This window comes from Nilaparvata lugens, chromosome 3 (genome assembly GCF_014356525.2).
Source record: "Nilaparvata lugens isolate BPH chromosome 3, ASM1435652v1, whole genome shotgun sequence".
NCBI lineage: Eukaryota > Metazoa > Arthropoda > Insecta > Hemiptera > Delphacidae > Nilaparvata > Nilaparvata lugens.
The window spans coordinates 13805327-13831241 of NC_052506.1; the positions used below are offsets into that span (position 1 = coordinate 13805327).

The following is a 25915-nucleotide window of genomic DNA, read 5'->3' on the forward strand; positions in this document are numbered from 1 at the left end:
ATATATATGTTTATTATATACCATTATTAATATCACAACTTAGAATAAACATGACGAGTTCTTACAAAATGTATGTAAAACAATAAAAATCACTGTAAATGTACATCAACAACAGATAATTTCTGTAATCGTTTGCAAGTACATTGAAGTCGCTGTAAAATAATTTTATCTGCTTTTAACGGAATATTATTAATTTTACACATATGACGAGTAACTTTATAAAACTCACTGGCACACTCACAAAGAACAAGACCATCAATACAATGTAGCAATAACTATTATTAGGATAAAGTTATTAGAAAAGATAACAATATTAAATATCATAGATAGGTTAACTTCTTTGGGTTTTAACAGACAAATATCAAAATTTGGGGCTACAGTTCATTCTTGCAATAAATCTTAAAGATAAATATTGTGAATCACATTTTAAATTAGAAACTATCTGAGAAAGACACTCATTGAAATGTTATCGAGTTTCGACAAATTCAGTTGATTTTAGATTAAAATAATTGATATTTAAATTATTGATATAATTCTAAGTAGTTGATATTTTTCATTCCAGTTCAGAATTGTAATAATTCTGTATAAACGTTCAAGGATAAAATGTTACATATTACATATTTTCTTTGAACAAAATAGTGATATAATTGGAAATCTCATGGAGTTGATCTTTAATTTATTTTATTATTTATTTATTATTAAAAGAAACAGTATGATGAGCTATGGTGCGGTTGTATAACAATACTCCCTAAATTAGGTAAAAAATATGGAGAATCTATCTTGCAAGCAATTCAAAACTAGTAGGCCTGCGCAACCATTTCAATAAGAATGCCAAGTTTCTTAGGCAAAGGCCTACTTAAGAATACTCTTGAATAATGATTCATACAATAACGTATTTAAAGATGAAAATAGGTGAAGATTTTTTTCATTTTTTTTTCATTTAATTATGCTATAGATGCTGCACCAGGAGTTGGCCACTAGCTGCTATTTGAAACAATGAAAACTAGGGGCCTTCTAGAAGTGCAGTTGATTGAACAAACATATCAAATGGACATTTCACTGGTTAACTGCTATAAACCACGGGAATTGCTATTGGGCAATATTCCAACAACTCACCTGAGTAGTATCAAATCACACAAAATCTTATGTAATCTACTGATTCACGGGTTTCTTAGAGACCAAATCCATGAACTTTCCAACTCTAGTGTTGTAAATACAAATTAAAAATTATAGAATTATTTGTGCTGATAGAACCTACATTCTTCTATCATTACTAAACGTTTTATACTCATATTCTTCAAATTGGAGTTTACAAAAAATATGACTAGCTTATTTATCATATAGAATAGATTTCTAACTCAATCACAGAAAAGTATAATTTGTTCTTTCACATAAATATTTATAGTGAGGTCCACGTTATAATGGCAGTGGATTAAGATAGGAGAATAGCGATGCCAATTCTCTGAATTAATTAATTATATTTCTACACTGTCAAAAACATAATTGGCATCGTTGTGGACCTAGAAAAGGATAGTACCACCGGCTTTGTCGAATGATAGAAAAGGAAAGCAGAACCAAAGTTGATCTAATACTCTCATTATAACGTGGACCTCACTATAGAATATCTGTTCCAACTCCCTCATTGGAAAAACAAATTAATTAAATTGAATGTTAGGGTAAGGAGTTTTGGTGGAGTATATAATATATCTCGTAAAACAACGGTACAATAGAATATTCTAAGAGGTCAAATAATGCTACGTAAAATATGTTTCAAACAATTATTCAAAACTGAAACTGAATTCTCAAATTCAACACTAATTTTCTTAAAATGATAATAGTATTGTACCTAGGCGTTTGCCTCAACCAATAAATGAAAAATATGATAAGAAAGGCCAGCTTGGCCAACAGGATAAATTAAATTAAGCTTCTTTTGCGTTGCAATTTGCAATTGCAAAGAATTGTTCTAAAATTTCAAAAAAAAAATGTATTAAACCTTATTTGAAATTTGAACAAATTGAAATTTTGAAGGAGAAAATATGGTACTTCAATAGGACAATCACAGTAGAAATTGATCGAATAATAGAGTAAACTTGGAGCTATAAATTTCGAAGCCACACATTTATAAAATGATTGCATTGAACCACCTTAAGATCTAAGCCAGTTGACATGGTATGATTCATTCACTGACTATAACAGCAGTATGCTCTCCACATTATAATGGGAGATTGTTTATAGATTAAAAGTGTTCAACATTCTACCTTCAAGATGAATAATTTTTAAGGTACACAAGGTTTCTCGATATTCGTCAAGGTCAAATTACAAACGTGGTGTTTCAATTACGTCATATTCTGCTTTAGCAACAGAATAATCAATGTTATTTTTAGTGAGCAGTTGTTACTAAAACGTTAGGATTGGTTCTTCTCTGTGATCTAGAATATCTGCAAAGAAACAAAGTAATATTATTTAACGTAAGGCAAACTTCAATAATACATTTATTATCAATCATAATCATATAGTTATAAAGACTCTAAAGCCGTGTACACACTGAACAAATGTTCAACAAATATGTTTGTTGAGGAGCTTAGGGACAAATATTTTAAAATGTTTGGACAATCATTGTTTTTCAAACAAGAAAATTAGGCGGGATGCACACCGGAGAAACGCGTTTCGTGAAAAAAGTTTCAGGAAACGTGAAACGAAAGTTGCTCGCAATCGACTGATAAGATTAAGCAGGGAACGTTTCTTTTGTATGCATGCGCGAGTGAAACGGATTGCATGAAACAAGTTTCATGAAAGAGGGCTTCACGAAATGCGTTTCTCCGGTGTGCATCCCGCCTTACTGTTTTTCCAAACATTTTCAGATTTGACAGCTGTAAAACATGAAACCTGTTCTTCCCACTTACAAATATTTTGCTTGGTGACGCGTCCACACTGGCCACGGGCAAACATTGTTTGTCAAACATGATAAAATTTGCCCAAACTTTTTCAACAAACATGTTTGTCGAACATTTTTTTCAGTGTGGAGACGGCTTAAAAAGTCTCAAGTTTTCTTCTGTGTCAGATTAGTAATTGAAATGTAAATCTACCATAATTAGTCAAAATGATAAATTTTCAGAAAACATCACCGAACAAAATTTTCTCGGCGGTTTTATATGTATTTTGGGGCGCTGAATTCGAATCTGAAATTTGCTGACACGTCAAAGGAAGTCAGAAATTTTATTGTCTTCATTTTTGTAGGCTACAGAATGCTTTTTCTTGAAAACCCTGAGGTATTCGAGATAGAATGGAAAAATTGAAAAAAGTCCTAGAATTTGGGGGTTTTTAGGAGTAAAACACACTCTAGCGTGTCAAAAAAATTTTTATTCGAACTCAGCGTCCCGAAATACATATGAAAACGTATGAGAAGAATTCTTTTAGGGCTGTTTAGTGAAAATTGACCATCTGACTCAACTAAGTAATGTTCATAAATAAATTTGCAAAAATTCATCTGAAATAACTAATTTACTCAACCAAGTAATTTAGCTTGGTAAAAATGTATGTACTCTTTCCATAAACAAGTCAAGTTTTCAATCTGGATGAAGAAGAAGGTAATTGAAAAGAGGTACATCATGTGAATTATCCTGTATATCAATCACTACTTTGTCATTGCCTTATTGTGGCAAATATGATATGGAGAGAATACATTGAATATGTCATATTACTTCATGCATATTTGTGTCAGTGGCGGGGGGTGGAATACTCCACCGTTCATCGCAAAACCACCCCCCACCTACCACTCAAGTGGGTCCAAATGCCCTCTTTTAGAAAATGTTAGAAATGCTAGCAAATTGTTGACTTTTGAAGCTTTTGGAGTACCTGAAAATTTTCCTCTAAGCTCGCATACAAAAGGCAGCGAACTGAGAAGAATTCTCTCCAATTTCACCTCTTGTATAATTTTCAGTGTATCCTCACTACCAACGTAGATAGAAAGGCAGTGATCCGAAAAGAATTTCTTCCAAATTAATAATACTGTTTTCCTCTTCAACTTCCACCATGGTTCACCCTTCACATTCATGCACATGAAACACTATAAAACCACTATTACTAACTTACACGAATAAAGATAACCTCACTTTTAAAACAATAATATTTCAAATGCGCGAATTTCCGTTGAAGCTTTAGAGATGGTGGGACGTGGGAAAGAGGAAGAACGCAGCTACTGAAAACCCCCGAAAGTAGCCAAGAACGCTCGAAGCATGAATACATCGCAGCCGATTGCCATGTATTTCGAGCATTATTTGAATGGTCTGAAACCTGTAGGCTCTAGCCATGGACTGAAGGGGGACTGGAGTGATCCGCAAGCCTTCTGTGCTTCTTATTTATATTGAGCGTCATACTCATCATATTCTAATCGTTTTTTTTTCAATTTCGGAGTTTTTGAACATAATTTCGGGGTTTGAAGCATACAAATGTACATTTGATAAGAGTGGAGATTATTGACCGAGCAAAGTGAGGTCTAAGATTCAAGTCGACGGTTTGGCATTTCTCTTAATGTTTAAATGTTTGTATGTTGCGCATTTACGGCGAAACGCGGTAATAGATTTTCATGAAATTTGACAGGTATGTTCCTTTTTTAATTGCGCGTCGACGTATATACAAGGTTTTTGGAAATATTGTATTTCAATGATAATATAAAAGGAAAAAGGAGTCTCCTTCATACGCTAATATTAGAGTAAAAATCAGACTATAGAATTATTCATCATAAATCAGCTGACAAGTGATTACACAGATGTGTGGAGAATCCAGTCTATTGCTGTATTTCCATAAGGTATATAGTTTCAATCAGGTACTTGTGGATGAGAATACTGCGTGAGGTCTACTGTTCAAAGAACTACTACTAGTATTTTTAGTCCAATTTCTCTACTCATCGCCGCATCAAAGGATGACCGGACGCCTCGCCACTGTTGTGTTTACAGTATATGTCATATAAAGTGTTCACAAGTCAATTAAAATGTTACCTACCTTTAATAATGCTCCCCCATGGTAACGTAACATATGTTAGGAATGCATTCAATGGAACTGACTGCGCTCTCTTGTTTTCCTTCCAGAAGTGAAATGTCTGCGTGAAACCACGCATAGTCCACAGTGGATTGTAGGCTCCATCATCAAGTTCTGTAATCAACAAGTATGGCAAATTAGCACACCTTAACATACAAACTAGATTCAGTGGTTTATATTATCTTGTTCAAATGTTTTCCAGATTTACTAAATGAATAAATTGCAGTTTAGTTGATGCAAGGAGGTTTTTGTTAATAATTGATTTTGTAAAATCAATAATTTGTGGGTCTCTTCAAATGTTTTCAAGATTTACCGAATAAATTTCAGTTTAGTTAATGCAAGGAGGTTTATGTCAATAAATTATTTTTTAAAATCAGTTATTAGTGAGTCTAATTGCTACTAAATATTGATTCATAATGATCCACTGATTGACCCATTAAAATTGGCAATTGAAACTCTGAATTATTCTACAGGCTAAATGGATTCTATCTAAAAGTGCGGAAGAATATAACTTACAGAATTTAATCATTTCAAAAGGGCAGATCAAATCATTGTTGATCAAATATTTCTTAGATTATATTTACTTCATCTGTTATTTCTAAATCAAACATAATTTAAATTTAGAACCCGAGCTAATCCATGACTTTGCCACACAAGACAAACCACAATATAGTTGAATTACACAATTCATCGTCGCATCTCAATACAACTCTTCTAATACAATCACTTCACAAAAATCTCAAATGGAGGAAATAATTCAACAATTTAATCTGAAACATATATCAAAAGTAAGGATTCAAAACTCACAGGTTTTCAAATTTTGCGCACAGCTCAAAAGAAATCGAAGCCAATTTAAAAAAAACATATTCGGCTTAATCGTGCTATAAAAATGCAAAGAGATCAACTTCACAACATGCGATACACTACTTGGCAAAACCAGATGAAAACTTGGCAAACACGAAATAGATTGAATAGAAACATGCACACTTACTAGATAATAGAGCTCAGAGATTCAAGAGGAGTGAACTTAGAATAAATTTACTTTGAAATGCATATCTACAAAATACTGTTTAAATTGAAAGTATTGCAGTTTAGTTTCCGAAGTGATAAATTTCTATCTCTTACTTGAGTGAAGTACTAACAGACCAGAAGTGAATTTTAAAACTCTATTGCGAATGAAAATCAAGCACCAGGTCATGATATATATTGAACCTTATATGATTTATCTATAATTAATTTATTTATCAATTTGTACAACATTACTCTAAATGATATTAGAAGAGGAGAACAGGTGAAATTTTTTATAATGATCCTATATAACCTTTAAAAATTTATGAATTCAGGGCTACTTTCTTGTATTTATAAAATAGAATTATAGTACCCTTTAAAATTAATAAAATATAAAAAAAACAAGAATACAAATTGTAAGTTGCCAACGTTACAATTTGTATTCTTGTTTTTTAATATTAATTTAAAGGGTACTATAATTCTATTCTATTCATTATAGTTTTAATGATACACAATTATAAATTAAAACCAATAACTGAATATACATAACCCATATTGAAGAGATAAATCCACTCTGATGGACCAGACCATTTGAACAACACTGATTTCTCTCATGATATTCACAAAAAATAGTTTAACAGATGGACGCTAATTTGAATAAATAGATGGAATGGGTTGATAATTTCATCTTCGATTTGATATGAACCTTTCATTGAAAAGTAAATTCCAGTGTTTTTTGGTTTGTTTAGTGGGAATCCCTAACACGGAAGTCCAACCTTGCCTGAAACCCTGAATATATATCATTTGAGCTGTCAATGGGCCAAATGACTTCAGCCGGGACCGACAATTATTTGCCCATCCAATAACAAGGGAGTGACCTGACTAAAAACATTTGTTAGTAACCGCGTTTGAACAACCCGAGGCTGCTATGCAAGTATCATATTATATGACCTTTGTCATGATTGTTATCAGTAAGTATTGTTCATCATCGAGAGAGGCGAGGTTTTTGAGCTAGAATGGACAGTTATGATGATAGAGTGGTAATAGAATGGAACATACCAGTAAGGCTCCGCCGAGCGAACGCCTTTCGGCCGCCCACATCGCACCAGTAGGTGATGGTGGTGCCATCAGAGGCCATCTTCTGGGCGGGAGCCACATACTGTTTATTCAGCCACTGCATGCGCTGGTTCTTGAAGTCTTTTATGTTTTTTGGCAACGAATTGGTCGAGTACTTGTACTTGGGTTTGGGTGGCGAATCGGCGGCGACCTGGACACTGGACGCAGTGACATCGACGCCCACCTCCAGGTCGGTGCCCTCCCAGCTGGACGTCGACAGGCAGTCGTGGAACTCGTCCTCATCGCTGTCCGACGCGTCGGCAACCTGCTCTTGTGGTTTCATGCCCATGCAATGATCGTGACAAACACAACGAGAAGTGGTACAGCAAGTAGTGGAAGAAGAAGAAGAAGCTAAATGGACCCGCGTACAATCTACAAACAAAAAAAGAGAGAAAAACACGCTTGCAGTCGACCGATAAACAAGCTCGCTCAGTTTGATCAGTCAGGGCACGCTGATGACATGCAAGGGCAAATGTTCGAAAAGAGGAATAAGTATTGGCCTCTTCAGATGGGATTATTAGGCTGGTTGGTTGATCAGAGCACAAATCTCAAGTATGTGTGAAGTCTGTGTGAGCCTTTGAAGTACTTGTAGATAGGAAAACATATTCTACATAAATATTTGTTGAAGAAACAAATATCTGTTTATATAGTATCAAGTTATCAAGCTTATATAGTATCAAATTTCAAGTTTCTTGTTGGAGAAACAAAACTTAAGAAAGAGAAGCTATCTTCAAAAGTTAATAATCATTAAAAGGCTCATAGATGTTTGCCAAGAGCTACCTATCTCATAAATTCAATATACTCAAGTTTGGATCATTAAAAAAATATTCATTTCTCATTTTTATTTTAATTATATTTATTCAACAGAAGTACCTACAACTATTTCTTGTGAAAATTTGAATAAAATTTTGGTTGTTTTTTGTTTGAGAGTGTAATTGATTGAAAACATTTGACAAACCTACATTGGGACTGTAAAACTGCTAGAGGTACATTTTTGGGTTGATTTAGTGTCTTCTCAAAAGTTTAATAATAATTCTACACTACCGAATCTTATAGCCTATTACTTTGATTTTGGTAAGAGTACTTCTCCAATAGATTTCTATTTATTTGTCCAATAGCTTCAGTACAAAGAAAAGTGTTGTTGGTTATCCATCTTGTTTTCACTATTATTATTACTATTTAATTTTGTAAAACTTTAAAGTGAAAAAACACTCACATTCTTTGATGTGGCATATCAAATAATATGAGTGTTTTTTCACTTTCAAGTTTTACAAAATTTAATAGTAACAAAGAAGAGCTTAATAGACATGGAAAATCTCGAGTTTTTATGGCAATTCCATCAGAGTTATTTGGATTTAGAACCACAGAAGAATGTGGTGTTATAATAGTTTAATATCGTTAATGTAATATTATTGGAAACTACAAAAAAGCTATTTACAGTAATTTGCTATCTTAGAAAGAAGAGGGGAGAATTCTAACTATAACTTTATAGCAATGAAATACGAGTAATTTATGAAGAATCCAGTCAATAAATACATTTTAGAATACATCAAATTTACAAAAGAATTTTTGGTTTTGAAAGAGGTTTATTATTGAGTTGCAAGGAGTAAAACATACTAAAATTCATGGGCGTGAGTATATGGTGGAAGGGGAATGAGGATTTATTTATTTGTTCCCACAGTGAATCGAAAACGATTTACTCTAGAGAAAAATATTTTGTTTATTTCAATTATTCCATTTTCAATGAATAATAAATAAAGATCACTACATTTTCTACAACGTTTGTTCTTTACAGTTTTGTCAGAAATTGAACATTTTATGAGATACGCCGTCAATTTTTATTCTGGTATACATATGTAGCTTTCGGTGTTGTAACAAGTCAAGTCTATTTTGGTATAACTTCAGCCTTGTGATATGAACATCCAAGATTTGTGGATCGATGTCATAAAAAGCATTGATTCTTTGACTTGCCCTTATTGGATGACCTACGTCTACTGTTCTCAGAACTACTAGAATATTACAGTACAGGGAGATGTATTTATTGTATGAATCAATTTAAAGAATAAATATGTTAAAGTTCAAAACGAACCATGAGTAACAGCTAAGTTAGGTTCCTAGACAGCTTTTATCAAATTTCCGTATAACTTATCAATGTTTCATAAAATTATATTATTGATTCAAGGTTTCTCGGGCACAAGTTAATAGGCTACATGATTGGGAAGTTGTTTCAAAGAAATCAAGAAAGTGATTCTAATAGGGTTGTTCCTCCAATGAATCTAAATAAAAAGATTAATGAATTATGGTATTTTTGATAAACGAGTGATTGTTTCTTAATATGAGAATGATGTCAAAATCAAAGCTTTGACAATGAATGGAAAATTTCAGCGTCTAAGTTTAGTGAAATTCAGAAAGATAATATCAACACACGTACATGCAAGCACAAGAACAGTTCAGCACATGCAACATGTGCAGTGTAAATAGATGCGTTCCAAAACAATATTGGAGAAAAATATGATTCAATTTTGACAGTTCACTGTATAATAAGAGATTACATTTTATGATTCCAATTTGCCTTGAATGTTATAATATTATTAGTTATCTTTCCTGGGACTTGATTTTTTCATTTTTTTGGTTTGCTATCATTATTTCGGATAGGTGATTGAGTCACAAAATAGTTCTATTTGTTCCCTGATACTTTCTACCTAAAAAGTAGTCGTCATCTCTCAACTTGGTAGAGAGTTACTGGGAAGGATATGTTTAATATTCTTTCCAAAGAATGGACATTGATATGTCCAAAGCTCCGACAATTTATGTAGATGCATTCCAATATTATCTTGTATAGTTATTCCAAATTGATTTTTTCTTTATATCATTGTACAGTACAATAATTATTTTCTTAGTTTATGATATGTAAATTCATCTGAAACTTTGCTGTATTGTAAGCTATTGTATAAGTGTATAAGCCAGTATATATTGTAATCTACATAAATAAAGTACTCAATCAATCATCATCCCTCTCATTCATTAACCACGTACAAGCCTAAGAGCTTATGTGGGCATCACCCTCAGTATTATTATTTTATTACTATTATTCCCCAAATTATAATTTGATTGACCTATTCTAGTTTATTGTATATATCCTATTGAAAAATTCTAATACTAAAGCATGTGATCTTATATTATACAAGGATCTTTATCCACAGTCAGATTTTGAAAATGGATTAATCAATTTACATTTATTGTAAATATTATAAATTGGATTTGATCTCACACTAAAATTAACTCAAAGATTTTCATACTAAAAATGAGCTTGTAATAACTTTCAAAATTGTACAACGGTATAATGCGCTAGCAACATTTGATAAACTCCTGCCGGAGTAATCGAGAGTTCAGAACCCTCAAAATGCAAAGGTTTTTGATGATATCATGACCATAAACTCCTGCCAGACTAATCGTGGATTAGATCCCTCAAATTGTAAGGATCACCAACTCATCTCATTATCAACTAATAATTGAAAGGTCATGTGGGCATCATCCAATAAAAAAAGTAACTCACCTACTGAATCTACAAACTACAAGATAATTTTAAACATTGTATCAAATTTATAAGTAAAGCTTTCTATGATATATTCGACCGATCTGACACTACATTTATAAACAAGTGACTCAAATTGTGACATTTGACTCAAAATCAACTCTTTTAACTTAAATACTACCGCTACTATTTACTGAACTTCAAAGATAACGGAATTATTGTTCAAACTACTTATCTAGACAGCTTGTAGTCCATCATTGCTAATCTATTACAATCTAAAGCTACTTGATTCTCCATCTAGATTCATCATAATATTACAAATTGATGTGAATGAATTAATCCCTTGGAAATTGTATATAATCGATAATTATTGTTTATTATACTCGTTAATATTTGGAACAAAGTTCATTAGATTTGAATATCAATTGGAATAAATTAATTATTATGGTGTGGATTATTGTTGTGTACCTAGAGATCAGCGGCAACTATTATACGATAGTGATTAATAATTGTTCAGTGTGAATTTGATGAATAGCCTACTAAATAATTTCATTTCAATTACTTGCAAATGGATTTTAAAAAAGTTCAATTAAAAATCACACGAAAGGAAGAAGCCCCATCACTGGTGGGGTGACGATGAAAGTTGTGACAAAATCAACTAATTGGAATGAGCCCCATCACTGGTGGGGTGACGATGAAAAAGTGATTAAAATTGCCACATGATAAACGAATTTGAAAAGTAAATGCTGGACGAATAGGCGGGTAAAGTGTGGACTTACCATCGCGCACATCTCCGGCTTCGACTTCGGCCATGCCGTCTGCCATGTGATCGAGGCCCTCGTTCTCAGACCTAGCTCTGTTCGACATTCCTGTCATGTCTGCCTTTGTTCGCCAGCCTCCTCTCACAAAGTTGTTCAGGTTGGCACTCGGATCACTCAAACGTCTCTGAAAAGTAACGAATTAAGTTCAGAAAATCATAGGATATAGTGAGAGACAACTTATGTACACTTGAATGCAATTTTGTGAAGTGAAGAAATACGAGAGTTAGGCTCAACTCACACTTACAAGATATAATTGTCTCTATAATTGAGTATAAATTATCACATACAATAAGTACATTATCAAAATGATAGGGAGAGGAAAAATAAGGTAACCTTGTGCTATTCTTCTCCCAAATTTAGATGAGGTTACATATAGTCCAAAATAGGTTAAGGCTCAACTCACACTTACACGACTCAAGTCAAGAAGACTCGACTCTAGTCATGTGTTTCCAAATGGTGACACTCAGACCAGTCGATTCAAGTCTCCGCGACGTCACCATTTGAAAACACATGCTCTCGACTAGAGTCGCGTCTCTTCTTGACCTGAGTCGCTTAAGTGTGAGTTGAGCCTTAACCTATTGTAATTGATGAAACAAGAAAAGTTCTTGGTGTTTCACCAAATTACTTTAGTTGGTAAACTATCAAATCAAATCAAATTGGTTTTTATTATCCATGATAACAGGGTAAAGAAAATTCGAATCATACAAAAACGTTACATCTTCTGCAAACAAATAATAATCATAGATAAAACTTACAGATGAAATTAAATAACTAATCGTAATAACTAAATCTAACTGCAATATATCGTAGTTACAGAAAACACAACACTATTTTTCTAATAAACTTCATGAAAACTCTCCATAAAGGCAAAGCCTGTATGTGGAAGAGGATATCAAAATCCTTCATTGGGTGTAAAAAAGATGTACTACAATAATTGAAATTTGAAAGGTGCTTGTTTCAGGTTTAAAAGAACCATAAGTGAAAAGGTTTATGATGTTTTAATTAGTGTGGTTGGAGAAGCTATGAAACAGTGCAAACCAACTATTTGTTAAAAAACAAGTTTTTCAACTGAATGTGTTGAAAATCATTTTATTGGACAATAAACAGGCATTTTTACATGTTCAACTTGTAAATTTTAATACAATTGTCTGAAAGGAATAAGATTTTCCAAAAAATAGTGGCATTTAATATTATATGAGAAACTAGAGATTATTTTTATTCTGTTTCAATAATTATTTATCTAAAAATGTTTCTTTCGAGATTTTGTTATTGTAATGTAGAATAAAAAGACTAAGAAATTGTTAAATTAATTATTACTATTACTTTTTATTTAATATGAATAATTACCTCAATATCAACTTCTCAACTACACAAAAAGTTATTGTAATGTGTTGATATCAACATATTTTAAACTTTTCTTGTTAATATTATAATATTCATGGAAAGATCAGGTACTGTGATTCGGTTTCATGGAATGTAGAAGTCAACTAGAGACTAAATTATATCTTCAAGAGTATATAAATAATTCTTACTTTTGTTTCAATAATTATTCATCTAAAAATACTACTTAGATATCAGATATTTAAATTTTGTTATTGCAATGAGTTTATATCAAAATTTGTAAATACTTTTTTGCTAATATAATAATACTTAAGGAAAGATCAAGTTCTGTGATTCGGTTTCATGGAATGTAGCAGTCAACTAGAGAATAAATTATTTCAAGATTAATATAGATAATTCTCACTAATCGTTCAATGGCAATTTAATATTAATAGTTTACTTGATGCCTGTAGATGAAGAATTCCTCAGGGTCCTCGTCCCAGTCGGAGTCCCACATGTCGGTGGCGCAGTAGCCAGGCTCCGAGGTCGGAGTTTCCGCGCCACATCCTGACAAACATTCAACAAATATCTTCATCTCACAATAAAAAATGTAGAAAAATACAGTAACATGAATTCTAATACATTTTTTGAATCATCAAAATATCTTGAACGTGTGCGCTATTCCCTTAGAGCAAGAGCCTGTCGCCATCTAAAAGCCGCAATTATAGCTCATGCTAAGGCTGATTGGGTTGAAGCCTTGCCTCTAGTACTTCTTGGTATTCGATCTGTTTTCAAGGAAGATATCAAGGCTACTACATCCGAATTAGTCTATGGAGAGGCTCTTCGTTTGCCCTTTGAGCTGCTTTCTTCAAAACCACAAGACAATAATCTTGACATCTCGGACAGTTTTATTTTAATGACTCATTATCACTACATCTCACTAAACACTCACATTAAACATCTCATTTATCACTACATCTAACAAAACACTCACACTGAACATCACATTTATCACTACATCTCACTAAACACTGTGTAAGAAGAAAATTTACTGTCTATAAAACTGGAAAGTAACCGACAGGTAAAATGATTACATTGAAGAGTTCAGATCAGCATTTCATTCACTGTTACTGGTAACGAAACATCGTGACTTGACACCAGTCACATTGAGCTGATAATAATATTGTTTAACGCATTTAGTTACATGTGAAATCCAAACTGAAAATCGATATTAATAATTATTCTAAAATCAATTCAAATTTAATTCCTGAAATATAACATTTCATATGATTGAGATCAGTTAAGTTTGAAAGTCATTCAAAGAGCCAATATAAGGAAAAATATATAACAGAGTTAATGAGAATCCCATTTTATAAAAAAAACAATCTTAAAAGAGATAATTTTTTATGAGAATTGGGAGTGACAAGTTTTTAAACTATAGAGTTTACTGTAAAAAATGTATATCAGAACGATCACGGTGTTCTACAAGCCGAAACAAAGAGAAAGACTGAATTATGGAAAAATCACTAATCTTCCCCTATCAAATGAAAAAGACTAAGAAATTGTCAAAAAACACAGATTTATTGATACTTAGAAAGACCAGTTTCGGTTATTACACCATTGTCAATCTCTGATGAACTCAGTTTATCTTTAAAACAGTTTATCAGAGATTGACAATGGTGTAATAACCGAGACCGGTCTTTCTAAGTATCAATAAATCGGTGGTTTTTTGACAATTTCTTAGTCTTTTTCATTTAATATGAATAATTACCACAATATCAATTTCTCAACTACACAAAAAGTGAAAAAATCTTCCCCTTTTTTCCGTAATATGTAATAATTTTGCTTTTTATTGTAGGTTAATATCTCTGTAATGGATCAGATATGTTCACAATTTGAAATGGTTGGACGTTATGGAAAATTCCCAAGCCTTTCAATCATTCAGAGTCGAAAATACTGATCCATTCACGAGATACGATTCCTTTTATCTCTCAGCAATGCTGAAGTACCGGTACAGGAGTGCGAATTGAGATTAATCAATTTGGACAAATTTTGTTTTGTCATGTAGATTGTAGAACACCGTGGTGGCACTGAGATGGTGTGATCTTTGGTGTGACAAATGTGTAGAATATACCTTTTGGCTTAGTCACAGCCATTTCTGCATGGCCTTTTCCTTGGGGTCCTTTCATTCTTACAAACTCCACTCTTTGGGTTGAAGAGTTGGAGAATAGGCCGAAGGTCATTCTATGAGCAACCTTACTACTCATGCTTGCCTGGAAAATCACAAGAAATAAAAGCAAATTAGTTTTGGGACTTTTATTTTTTTGGGACTTTTGGCATTTTTATTCAGAATACGGTTTTAGTCAAACATTCATTGAGATAATGCGGATTGGAATAATATAGAACTCGACGCATGAGAGTTATTTTTCTATTTTTAATGATAAGAGTATCTTATAAAAATACATCTCTTTATTCAAAGAAGATTTTATTATTAATTTTCATTGATTACTTACTCTATCGTAATCTACTTAATATTAGTAGATTATAATAGATACAAGTGTTAAGATGATATCAGATACTTCATTCATCGAATAATATAGTGTGAATAAAATTATATTTATGTGTTGGAATTATTGAACAAACAAAATAACAGTTCTCAGAAACGTGAATATGACTGGAACTATTACAATAGAACTAATATTCTTACAATTTCCATTAATTGATCAACTGTTTTGAATTATTGTACCTAATATATTATAAGTTGAAAATGAAGAATTAAATTGAAATATTTGGATCGACATCAACAAGACGGATAAAATCATCTGCTAGATAAGTAGGGATAGGAAAGAGGAAACGCTTGTGCTCCATTCCTCACCAATTGTTTTGCAACAACTGAATGATTGGGTTGAGTACCTCATCACTAATGAGGTAAGATTAAGAAATCAGTGTCTCTCAGGCTTTCACAATTCGAAACGCACCTGTTCACTTCTGTTATATCAAACCTCTACATACCTTGAGTTGTCTTATTTATATGCCTTAATAATAATTAAAATATGAAAGGATTTAAATGCTAAATTGAAATATTAGAAAGTTGAATAAATAATCAAAGACGTTACTTAAAGTTGTGAAATGTAAAGAATTGAACTGATGTATCAAGATTTAAAAAATAATCAAAGACGTTACTTAAAGTTGTGAAATGTAAAGAATTGAACTGATGTATCAAGATTTAAAAAATTAGACTGCATTGCCATTATTCTGGTGGCCTTACACATCAATGGAATGCAAAATTCGAATTTTATTAAATATAAATTGAAAATGAATTATCATATTTTGTAAAATGCAATTCCTAGCCATACATACTCTAGCATCATACACCCTCTTCAGAGCATCATATCGTATAGAGCCGAGGAAAATGACGGACTGAATGTCACCGGAGCGGTCCGAAGCGACCAGCTCAACACACACCATTTCCCCATCACGCACCATGATGTCAGAGAACACCTGCAAAATTCGACACAACAAAAATTAACACTTTACAAATCACATTTGTAACAAGTAGGCTAAATATAATCATCTTATATGAGTATGAATAAGGAATGAAAATCAACAATAACGCTATAGTGAGGTCCACGTTATAATGGCAATGTTTGGTTAGCAATGGTATTGCTATCCTTGCCTATCTTCAACAAAGCAGATAGCGCTGTCTCTTTTTCGCTTTGCTCTGTTGCCTGATCGTCTTCTAACAATGTCGAATTAACAGTTAATTAACAAAATATTTCATCTTAATCATTAAAATTCATTAAGAAATTATTGAAAAATATAATTTCTTGCTTAATTGACCGAGCGAAGTGAGGTCTAAGATTCAAGTCGACGGTTTGGCATTTCTCTTTATGTTTAAATGTTTGAATGTTTATATGTTGCGCATTTACGGCGAAACGCGGTAATAAATTTTCATGAAATTTGACAGGTATGTTCCTTTTTTAATTGCGCGTCGACATATATACATGGTTTTTTGGAAATTTTGCTTTTCAAGGATAATATAAAAGGAAAAAGGAGCCTCCTTCATACGCCAATATAAGAGTAAAAATCAACTATAGAATTATTCATCATAAATCAGCTGACAAGTGATTACACAGATGTGTGGAGAAGCCAGTCTATTGCTGTATTTCCATAAGGTCTATAGTTACAATCAGGTACTTGTGGATGAGAATACTGCGTGAGGTCTACTGTTCACAGAACTACTAGTAAAATATAATTTATAATATTAAACGAGAATGAACAGTTAATATTACATCAATAAACCTGTATCAGCTACCGTATATAAAAGGCATTGACAAGACAGAGGATCGGCAACGTTGTTCTGCTATCTTTCTTCATTGCTATTATAACGTGGACCTCACTAAGGTGGCTAGTATTAATACAAGGTAGATTTCTGCAAGATTCCTCACTCATCGCGGGTGCAGAGTAGATTCGATCTCCCTAATACCTGGTTATTTCAAAACTTGAGACAGCCACTAACGTAACCATTCATCAGACATTTAATTTTCGACTGACAGGCGAACAGTATTCTGTAACAGCTGACCTGAAAGAGCACACAAACTATTAAGTCAGAAGTGACTGCCACTAACGTTCAGGTTTTCGACTGTACAGTCGTAATATCGGGCCCTGATGGGATCGGGCTATGCTGATACCCTTAGGGGCATGGCCCTCACAGGCTGAGCTCTTTTGGGTTCGTTCTGGCTCCCGCCTTAGGAAGTCATGGATCCACCAGCCGCTGGCGCTAGTTCTCTTAGTGAAGGGAAAAACGCCAACCAGGAGGAACCATAGCACACGGATGACTGTGTAACTCCGTCCCTGGGAGTAGCCTAGCCACCCTAGCTTACAGTAGTACGGATGGGTGAAGGCTCTAGACCATGAGGTTCATGGCTTGACCGAGTCGCCAGACTCTCCGTCTCTGGGAGTAGCTGGGCACAGTGAAGAAATCTGGTGGAGTTTCGGTGACGCCAGTGAGAGACCAGACTCCCAGAGACTGGGAACATGGGTACCCCCGTTTCTAGAAGTAGCAGGCATGTGAAAACCCCGGGAGGCCAGACCTCGGGTCCCAGACTGTGGGAATTGGGTACACCTCCATATCTGAAAGTAGCATCATAGCATGTCGAAAAATCCTCTCACTGGTCCTTCTTTCCGAAACGCTCGCGCCCCCTTTTGGGCGCCTGTGTGGTGGACGTGCAAACGGCTTACAATTGGGAGCCACGAGTATTTTTCCTGATCTGTAGACGAGATAGAGGATACGTCCGGGCTTGCCCAGCCCACGTACCGCCGGAACTGTAAGGTGGTGGTTCCACTCAATGCAGGCCAAACTTCTCCGTGATTCTCACCTACCGACTTGGCAGTAACGGCGGGTAGTAGATCGCGTGTCACACCTCACGGGATATGCTAAACGCAGGCGCCCATTTGGAGGTGTGATGTTAACGGGTGGTGTCACGGCCAGAGCCATGTAGTCGTATTGTACATGTGAAACGTTACGTTAATGGCGTCCTGTCGTCTTGTTCATCTTGAGTACCTTATCGTCTTGTCTCTGTGAGAAGATATTCGATGATTAATTTTCATTTACGATGATTAATTTTATGAGAGTATGAAAAATATAATATGAGAACCCCTTTTGGTTTAAGCGCCGATTTTTCATGTAACTTTACAACTTATCCAAGAATTGGGAAAAACTCTCTATATAGGCCACTTACCTCGTTGAAATTGTCTACCATGAAACAAACATAAGGATATGTCATTTCTTCTACTTCTCCCTTGGTATCCATCCTTCTTCTACTAGGAGACGCATAGACTTTCTGAAAAGAGCACATTTTTAAGCATTAATAAAGTTTACTAATTTACTAAACTTACTATGTAATATATATTATTAAAAATTGATGATTTTCTGACATTTTATTCATGATAAATGAATACTATTTAATAACAATTTATTGTCAAACAGATTTAAAATGAATGCCAGATCGAGAATCAAATTAACGATTGGTTTTTAATGGGTGAAGGGTGACAACCAGCACAATTCCAGATGAGTTGAATGTTTTGAGTTTAGTACACTGAAAACTTAACTAGATAACTGCTCCTAGATGTAATATTTTACTCATTTTATTGAATTAATAGATACGATTGATTGAATAGAACAATTACAATTTTCATACAGGGAGGTTACATTTTTAAACTTAAAAAACTCTCTGAACAGGCCTATTAAATATTGCACTAAAATGAGTAGGTACTTCTCATGTAAGTTGAAATTTCTGTAAAATTTTGATAGAGTATTATCATAGAGAAACAATAGCGTAAGTAGATAGCCCATGGTATAGGGAGTTTATGTCACAACTTTTACTGTTATCTCAAGCCGATTACTGTCGATTTTTACTGTTTTGTTGGGGTGAGAGTGTATGAACGGCACAGTATGAGAGACTACGAGCGTCACACAGCTTCACGGGAAAGAACTAAGTGGACTATCAACTTGAGATAACAGTAAGAGTTGCGACATAAACGTCCTATACCATGGGATATCTACTTGAGCTATTGTTTCTCTATGACTCAACTGAACTTAACTAGATAACTGCTCCTGGATGTAATATCTTACTCATTTTATTGAATTAATGGATATAATTGATTGAGTAGAACAATTACATTTTTCATACAGGAAGGTTACATTTTTGAACCTAAAAAACTCTCTGAACAGCCCTATTAAAAATTGAACTAAGATAAGTACTTCTCATGTAAGTTGAAATTTCTGTAAAATTTTGATAGAGTATTATATTATAAAGTAGAAACATAAATTAGGTTACTGGAGGAAGAAAAACATGAAAAAATCTTTACAAACCTGAGAGTGCCTCCTTAGAACTTGTAGTTGCTTTGGTGAGGTACGAGTACAAATTGCTAGAGTTAAAGTATAATCAAATTGATGGATTATTAGATTTAGAAATACAGTTTCTTCCCAGTCCATGTCTGGATCACCTATTGGTAGTTTTCTACTGTCTTTTCTATAAACATCAACTTCAGTCTGAAACAAATGGAGAAAAATATATTGATATTAAAAGTACAATAATGGATGAAGTTTTAAAGTAATGTTATATTAGGTTTCCTATTATTCAAATAAGCTACATTACATACTTAATGAATTAAAAGATAATATCGTGTGACCTGTCCGGCTAAGGTCTGGTGTCAGAGTTCTCATGTCGCACCGGAAGGGCCTCTGATATGATGACCTAACCTAACGACTATTTTTTAGGCGAATTAACATGTCCATCTGAAACGAGTAGGCCTATATAGATACTCAAATATACCGGGTGTTTCAAAAAGAATGACCCAAGTTTAAACAGTTATATTTATTTTTAAAAAATGATGTGCACAAACCAATTTTACATCAAATACTCACAGAAGTATCAAGTTTATGATGATGTATTATAAGTGTTCTATGTGCCCTCTTTCTGAGGCTCGGAAGACATCTAGACGGTAGCCAAATTCATCCCAGACTGTTCGCGAGATGTCTGTCTTCTCGGACTGTAGCTACTGCATTAGTTATCCTAGTTTTAAGCTCCTCAATATCAAGTGCTAAGGGAGGAACAACGTTAAAGATCGTGTTTATGTTCCTCCCTTATCACTTGATATTGAGGAGCTGAAAACCAGGATAACTGATGCAGTAGCTATAATCCGAGAAGACATCTTGCGAACAGTCTGGGATGAATTTGGCTACCGTCTAGATGTCGTTGATGATTTTCTAAAGGATCTTTCATCTTTATAGTTGAATTGAAAATTAATTTACCAAATTCAATAAATCGGTCCGATTCGACTTAAATCTGTATGCAGATAATCGGTTTAAACGGAGGAATGTCAGCTGTTCGTTCAAACCCTGTATGAAACACACTATGATAAATGTAACCATATCTACAAGTAAACGTGGTTTAGCGGTAAACGTAGAGTTAGCATATGGGATATGGCCCTGAGAATTAGATCGAAGAGCTTGGTTTAGTAGCCTATCTTGAGAATGGATCTATCAAGGATCTGTGCTTGGGCCGCTGTTATTTCTCAAACTCATCAACGATCTCCACCTACAGAATTCTAGTCTGCTGTTTGCTGATGATACTACCATAGTTGGTAAGGGCAGTGGACCCCTGGAAGCTAGACGCTGTGTACAGGAGCTGTTTTCCGAGGCCAAAGAGTGGTTTGCTGCAAAAAAACTCAAGTTGAATGAGGCCAAGACACAGGAGATGCTTTGTACTCTTAGCATCCACACTCCAGGGGATAAAGCAGTCACTTTGCTTGGCTTTGGAATTGATGCCAAATTAAGTTGGGAGCCGCATATTGACCAGGTATGCAGGAGACTGTCTAGAGTAATCTACCTGTTCAGAAAGCTGAGAAGCCTCCTGAGTCTCAAGAGACTTCTAATGATGTATCATGCAGTGTTTGGCAGTCATGCGCAGTATAGAATTCTTCTCTGAGGCCATTCTCCGCATGCCAATGACATACTGCTTCTACAAAAGAAGGCACTGCGGATCCTTACCTACAGTGACTTCATTGCCCATTGTCAACCCATCTTCAGACGCCTGAAGGTGCACACCGTCTTCGGGCTGTATATACTGGCCTCTCTTACTGCAGTGAAGATAAACAGGGCTAACATGATGAGGAGGAGTCAGGTGCATTCATACGGTACCCGCGGAAGGCTACAGTTGGAGATTCCACGCTGTAGGTTGTCAAGAGTGAAGGACTCTTTCCCAGTGTTGGCACTCAAAATGTTCAACCTGCTGCCGGGCTCGGTGAGGGATCTTCCTATAGGTGTCTTCAAGAAGAGGCTGTCAAGGTGGTTGATTGAAAGAAGATATTACAGTGTCAATGATTTCCTTGGGGATAGCTTTGAGGGACTGTGATGCCACGCCATCTTGATTATCAAGTTTCAAGTTATTTTTATTTTTTGACGCGATCTATCCGGGAACACCTGGCTAACGATCAAGACTTTGGATATATTGGATATATAATTATATGATATGATCGGTTCTTTACTAAACTAGAGAACCTTTCTGTTGAATTACAAAGCAATTGATTACCTCAAATTTTGGGAGATATCTTGAAGTTCCCTTAATATGTTTTTTTCTAACAAAGAAAAGAAGGTCGTCAGCATCTATACAGTGCTCTGCTTGGAAAAGGAAATGGCGAACGAACAAATCAGTCCAATACGAAGAGCCTTGTAGCACCACAAATCCTGAATCTGCAAACAAATTTATGGTGATTATGTAATTATTGATAATTAATAGGCCTACATATTCAAGTTATTATGTGTTGAAATCATGTAGAGTTATAGAGAGTATACATGCGCAGCAAGTATGAGTACTGCATGAGCATGTAGCTTATGGACACACACCCTAATTGTGTAACTTGAATTAAGGCTGTGCAAAGGCTAAAAATAAACTTTTTACTCGTGATATTTTTCCAAGATTTTTTTATTTGTATATAATCAAGCTTCCAAAATGAAAAAGTTTTCTCAGGAAAACATTTTTTTCTGATCATTACTTTTTGAGATATGAGCGCCTAAAGTTTAAATTTTTGGGACAGAACATTTCAAATTCGGTAAGAGATAAATCCATGAGATTTAAAGGATATATTCTTCATGGTATTGTATATCTAGTAAAACAAAACTTTTCTGAAAATATCAATTTTTAAGATGGTTAGTTATTCAATTTACTAAAAATAACCAAAAATAGCTTTTAGTTGAGTTATTTTTGGTAAATTGAATAACTTTTCCAAAAAGAATTGAAGAATCTATCCTCTAAATCTCATGGACTTATATCATGCCGAATTTGAAATGTTCTGTCCCAAAAATTCAAACTTCAGTCGCTCATATCTCAAAAAGTAATGATCGGAAAAAAATGTTTTCCTGAGAAAACTTTTTCATTTTGATAGCTTGATGATTTTCAAATAAAAAAAACTTAAATATCACGAGTAGAAAGTTTATTTTTAGCCTTTGCACAGCCTTAAGTATGTGACCTGGCTTATGTACTGATGTACTCTGACTCTAAGAAACATAATTACATGAATTATTGAATCACCCTTCACATAGCTGGGTCGTGCTAATTCAACTGGTAATAGTATTAAATACTATTATTAGATTGAATAATTTGTAGGAAGTGTTTATAGATAAGTAGATTTAACCGATTGTCAGCAAATAAATTATCAAACTTTTACTGGTGTCGTGTGTACAAAGATGTGCTAGTGTGCCAAACCGGCATCACTACACCGTAATAACAGAGAACTATAGTGCATACAAAACAACTTCCGACTTGGAGGGATATGCGGAGTAGAGAAAAGTAGGGATATATAGTGGCGGCGATGTTGCCGTGCTACAGCCTTTGATTATGGAAACGTAACCATAATCAAAGCTACAGCGGACAGTGTTCTGCAGTCTTTAGTGAGTGTTGAACTGCTCATGATACGCATGAGTAGTTTCCTCTCTGAAAGCATTGATTCGACTGAGTCTGATCGACAAATAGGCAACTGTGCTACTTTCTATGACTCTATTCATCACTGTAATTGGCTGATCTCTCTCCATTTATCTTCTCCTCATATTCCTCCAAGTCGGAAGTTGTTTTGTATGGACTATGGAAATTCTCAAGATGCATGCTGTCAAAGACCCAGAGCTCTTTTCCGATGTTGGCACTAAGGTTGTTCAACCTGTTGCCACAGGTAATGAGCACATTGGAAATGCTGGCTTCGAGATAAGGATTGAAGGTAGGCTAGTATCCAATTTATAGACTAGTATCCTATACTATAGACTAACTAAACAAAATTTAGATTGATAAGCCCACGCCTCATACATTTGGCGTCCAAGTATGCCATACTCCATACCCAATCATTTCAGATTTTTATAGTACCATTTAAAGATCTGTGTTAAAAATCAGGAATTATACACATTTTTTTTGTATTTATAAGCATATAAATGGCTTAGTCATGGTCGAAAAGTTTAATTTATTTTTGCACTTTTCTCAAATTCTGTTCAAGAATAAAATAGTAAACTTAATAAATAATAATGCAAGATCATAATAAACATAAAATATGCTGTAAATTACCTACGGTCTTGTAACTTATAAAACCTTTGTGAGATTCAGGTCTACGTATTATTTCTTTAGTATACAGTATGTCTTCGTAATTATTGCCGTAGTTACTGTTTGTGAAATTTTTACATTTAATTTTCTACCTGTTCCTTTTAATTGAAAATAAAAAATTAGCCTACACACTACCAATTCATCGATTTGGATAACAATATGCTTAAGATAGGTTTCAGTAGTCTGCCAAAAATAGTGGCAATGCTGTCAAATTCCTATCTCATTTTTCCATAATTGGTACATTTACGATTATTATTTGCCAGACCTGAAGTAGAGGCAACATTGAATTGAAAACTGGCCATGAAAGAATTCAAAGAAATATTATTGATTAGGTACGGTACGGTATGTCAACTGATTAGATAACAAACAGTATGCTAAGACTCACCATCTTTAAGTAGCTGTCTCATTTCTTTTGTTCTTTGAAAATTTATTTCTTCAAGTAATTGCTCCAGGGCTGATGGATTTTTTAAGAAACTAGCTCCAGAAAATGACATTTTGAAAACTTTGGTTACAAACAAATCTTAGCCGAAGTTAGGTTATAAAAAGGTGTATGAGAGCTGTCAACAGATTACATTTCATATTATGAAAAGATTAAAAACTAATGATAACAAAATATCCTAGTTGAATAAAAATTATTTACTTTTACTAGAGGAATTTACATTTAAATTTTGTAAAATACAGAAAAATAGATTTCTTGCAATAGCTACTATGTCATGCCAAAACAGAAAACACTTGTAATTTTAGTTTCTGTTTAATTCGCAGTTCGCGCTACTGTACCAACCAATGAGAACACAGCTCCTGTCAAACAGCCAGCCAATGAAAAGAGGTTTTATTGTATTGATTGGATATTTAAAATGATGAATCACAATCAATGAAGGATTTTCCTTCAGGTGATAATATTATCAGCAATTTTAAGCTAATGTGTATATGAGGTTTCATCTTATTCAATTTCATCAATTTATTTTGTAAAAATGTATTTGATAGAATGGCATGAGTTTTATTATTGTCTAAAGGTCCATCCCCGTTTCTACCACATTACAGTACACTGCCCATGAATAATGCAATTTCTATAATACTAAAAATGACTAGCAATATTTTAATTGAAAAATAACAGTAAAAATTAGGAACCTAGTAGTCTATAGTTTATTGGTAGAAAATTAAATTTGAAGACTTTACGAATATAAATTGCAAGCACACCCCTTTTTCATGTCTATATCAACAAACTACATTAGCCAGAGAATTAAAAATTTGCAAAATCATTGCTAAACAGAAATCTGTTTTGGATTTGTTTGCAATTGAAGAGATACCGGTAGACTATTTTATTTTTCTCTTTGTCCTTCAAGACAATGTAGAACTATCAAGTTGGATTCCAGCATATCAGCCTCAACTTTACCCACACCACTTTTATTAACCTTCTAGTCGTGACCCCGGGTCCCAAGCAATTTTTGTTTTAGTTATAATTTTGCGTCCGATTGCTTTACTGTCTATTGTGACCCATGTAAATTCATGTCAGTAGACACTTAAACTTGATGTATAGTGTTAGTTCTCTGTGACTTGTTGTTTTCGTGAAATGACGTTTCTGGGTCCCAAGGGTCACGACTAACGTAACTTTTTTGGTTTTTTCAAATGCACATTTTTATGCAATAGTGATTGGATTCAAGCAGTCAATATGTTTATTTTGAATAGAGACTTTGAAGAATGTACAATTGACTTCTAGATCTCTATTTCAATGACATTAGTGATCCTAAAAATAAATTCAAAGTTCAAGATAAGAATACTGACCCTGAGTGGGATGATAATGAAACCAATGAACTTCAGGTGATCCCAGGAATTCTAAACCTCCCCTAAAAGTGAACTTTATGAGACCTTATATATTTTTAATGTTTCTAGTAGTGTTCCATGTAGGTTTTATAATAGTATTCATCATTATA

The 25915-nt window shown here is 33.9% G+C and overlaps 1 protein-coding gene across 2 annotated transcripts; it reads right to left on the reverse strand.

The window, feature by feature from the left end:
- LOC111048108 (uncharacterized protein KIAA0930 homolog) lies at positions 1-24728 on the reverse strand. Of its 2 annotated transcripts, XM_039425437.1 has the most exons (11): positions 24370-24728; positions 21933-22093; positions 19712-19891; positions 18579-18680; positions 16198-16338; positions 14972-15110; positions 13298-13404; positions 11476-11641; positions 7105-7533; positions 5002-5151; positions 1-2438 (listed from the first exon to the last, which is right to left on the reverse strand). In XM_039425437.1, the coding sequence occupies exons 1-11, from the start codon at positions 24476-24478 to the stop codon at positions 2398-2400; spliced, it is 1725 nt and encodes a 574-aa protein (XP_039281371.1). In that variant the 5' UTR covers positions 24479-24728; the 3' UTR covers positions 1-2397. The 2 variants fall into 2 exon arrangements, with proteins under 2 accessions (XP_039281371.1, XP_039281372.1); XM_039425438.1 differs by lacking the exon at positions 7105-7533.
- Positions 24729-25915: the final 1187 nt, after the last annotated feature.

Bases quoted from the DNA above. Each gene is read 5' to 3' on its own strand.
- LOC111048108 (XM_039425437.1), bottom strand. From the start codon at position 24,478: ATGTCATTTTCTGGAGCTAGTTTCTTAAAAAATCCATCAGCCCTGGAG. The intron at 22,094-24,369 runs GTGAGTCTTAGC...ATTTGTTTGCAG, and splicing joins GAGACAGCTACTTAAAGATG to ATTCAGGATTTGTGGTGCTA. The intron at 13,405-14,971 runs GTATATTCTACA...AATGTTTGTCAG, and splicing joins GGCTGTGACTAAGCCAAAAG to GATGTGGCGCGGAAACTCCG.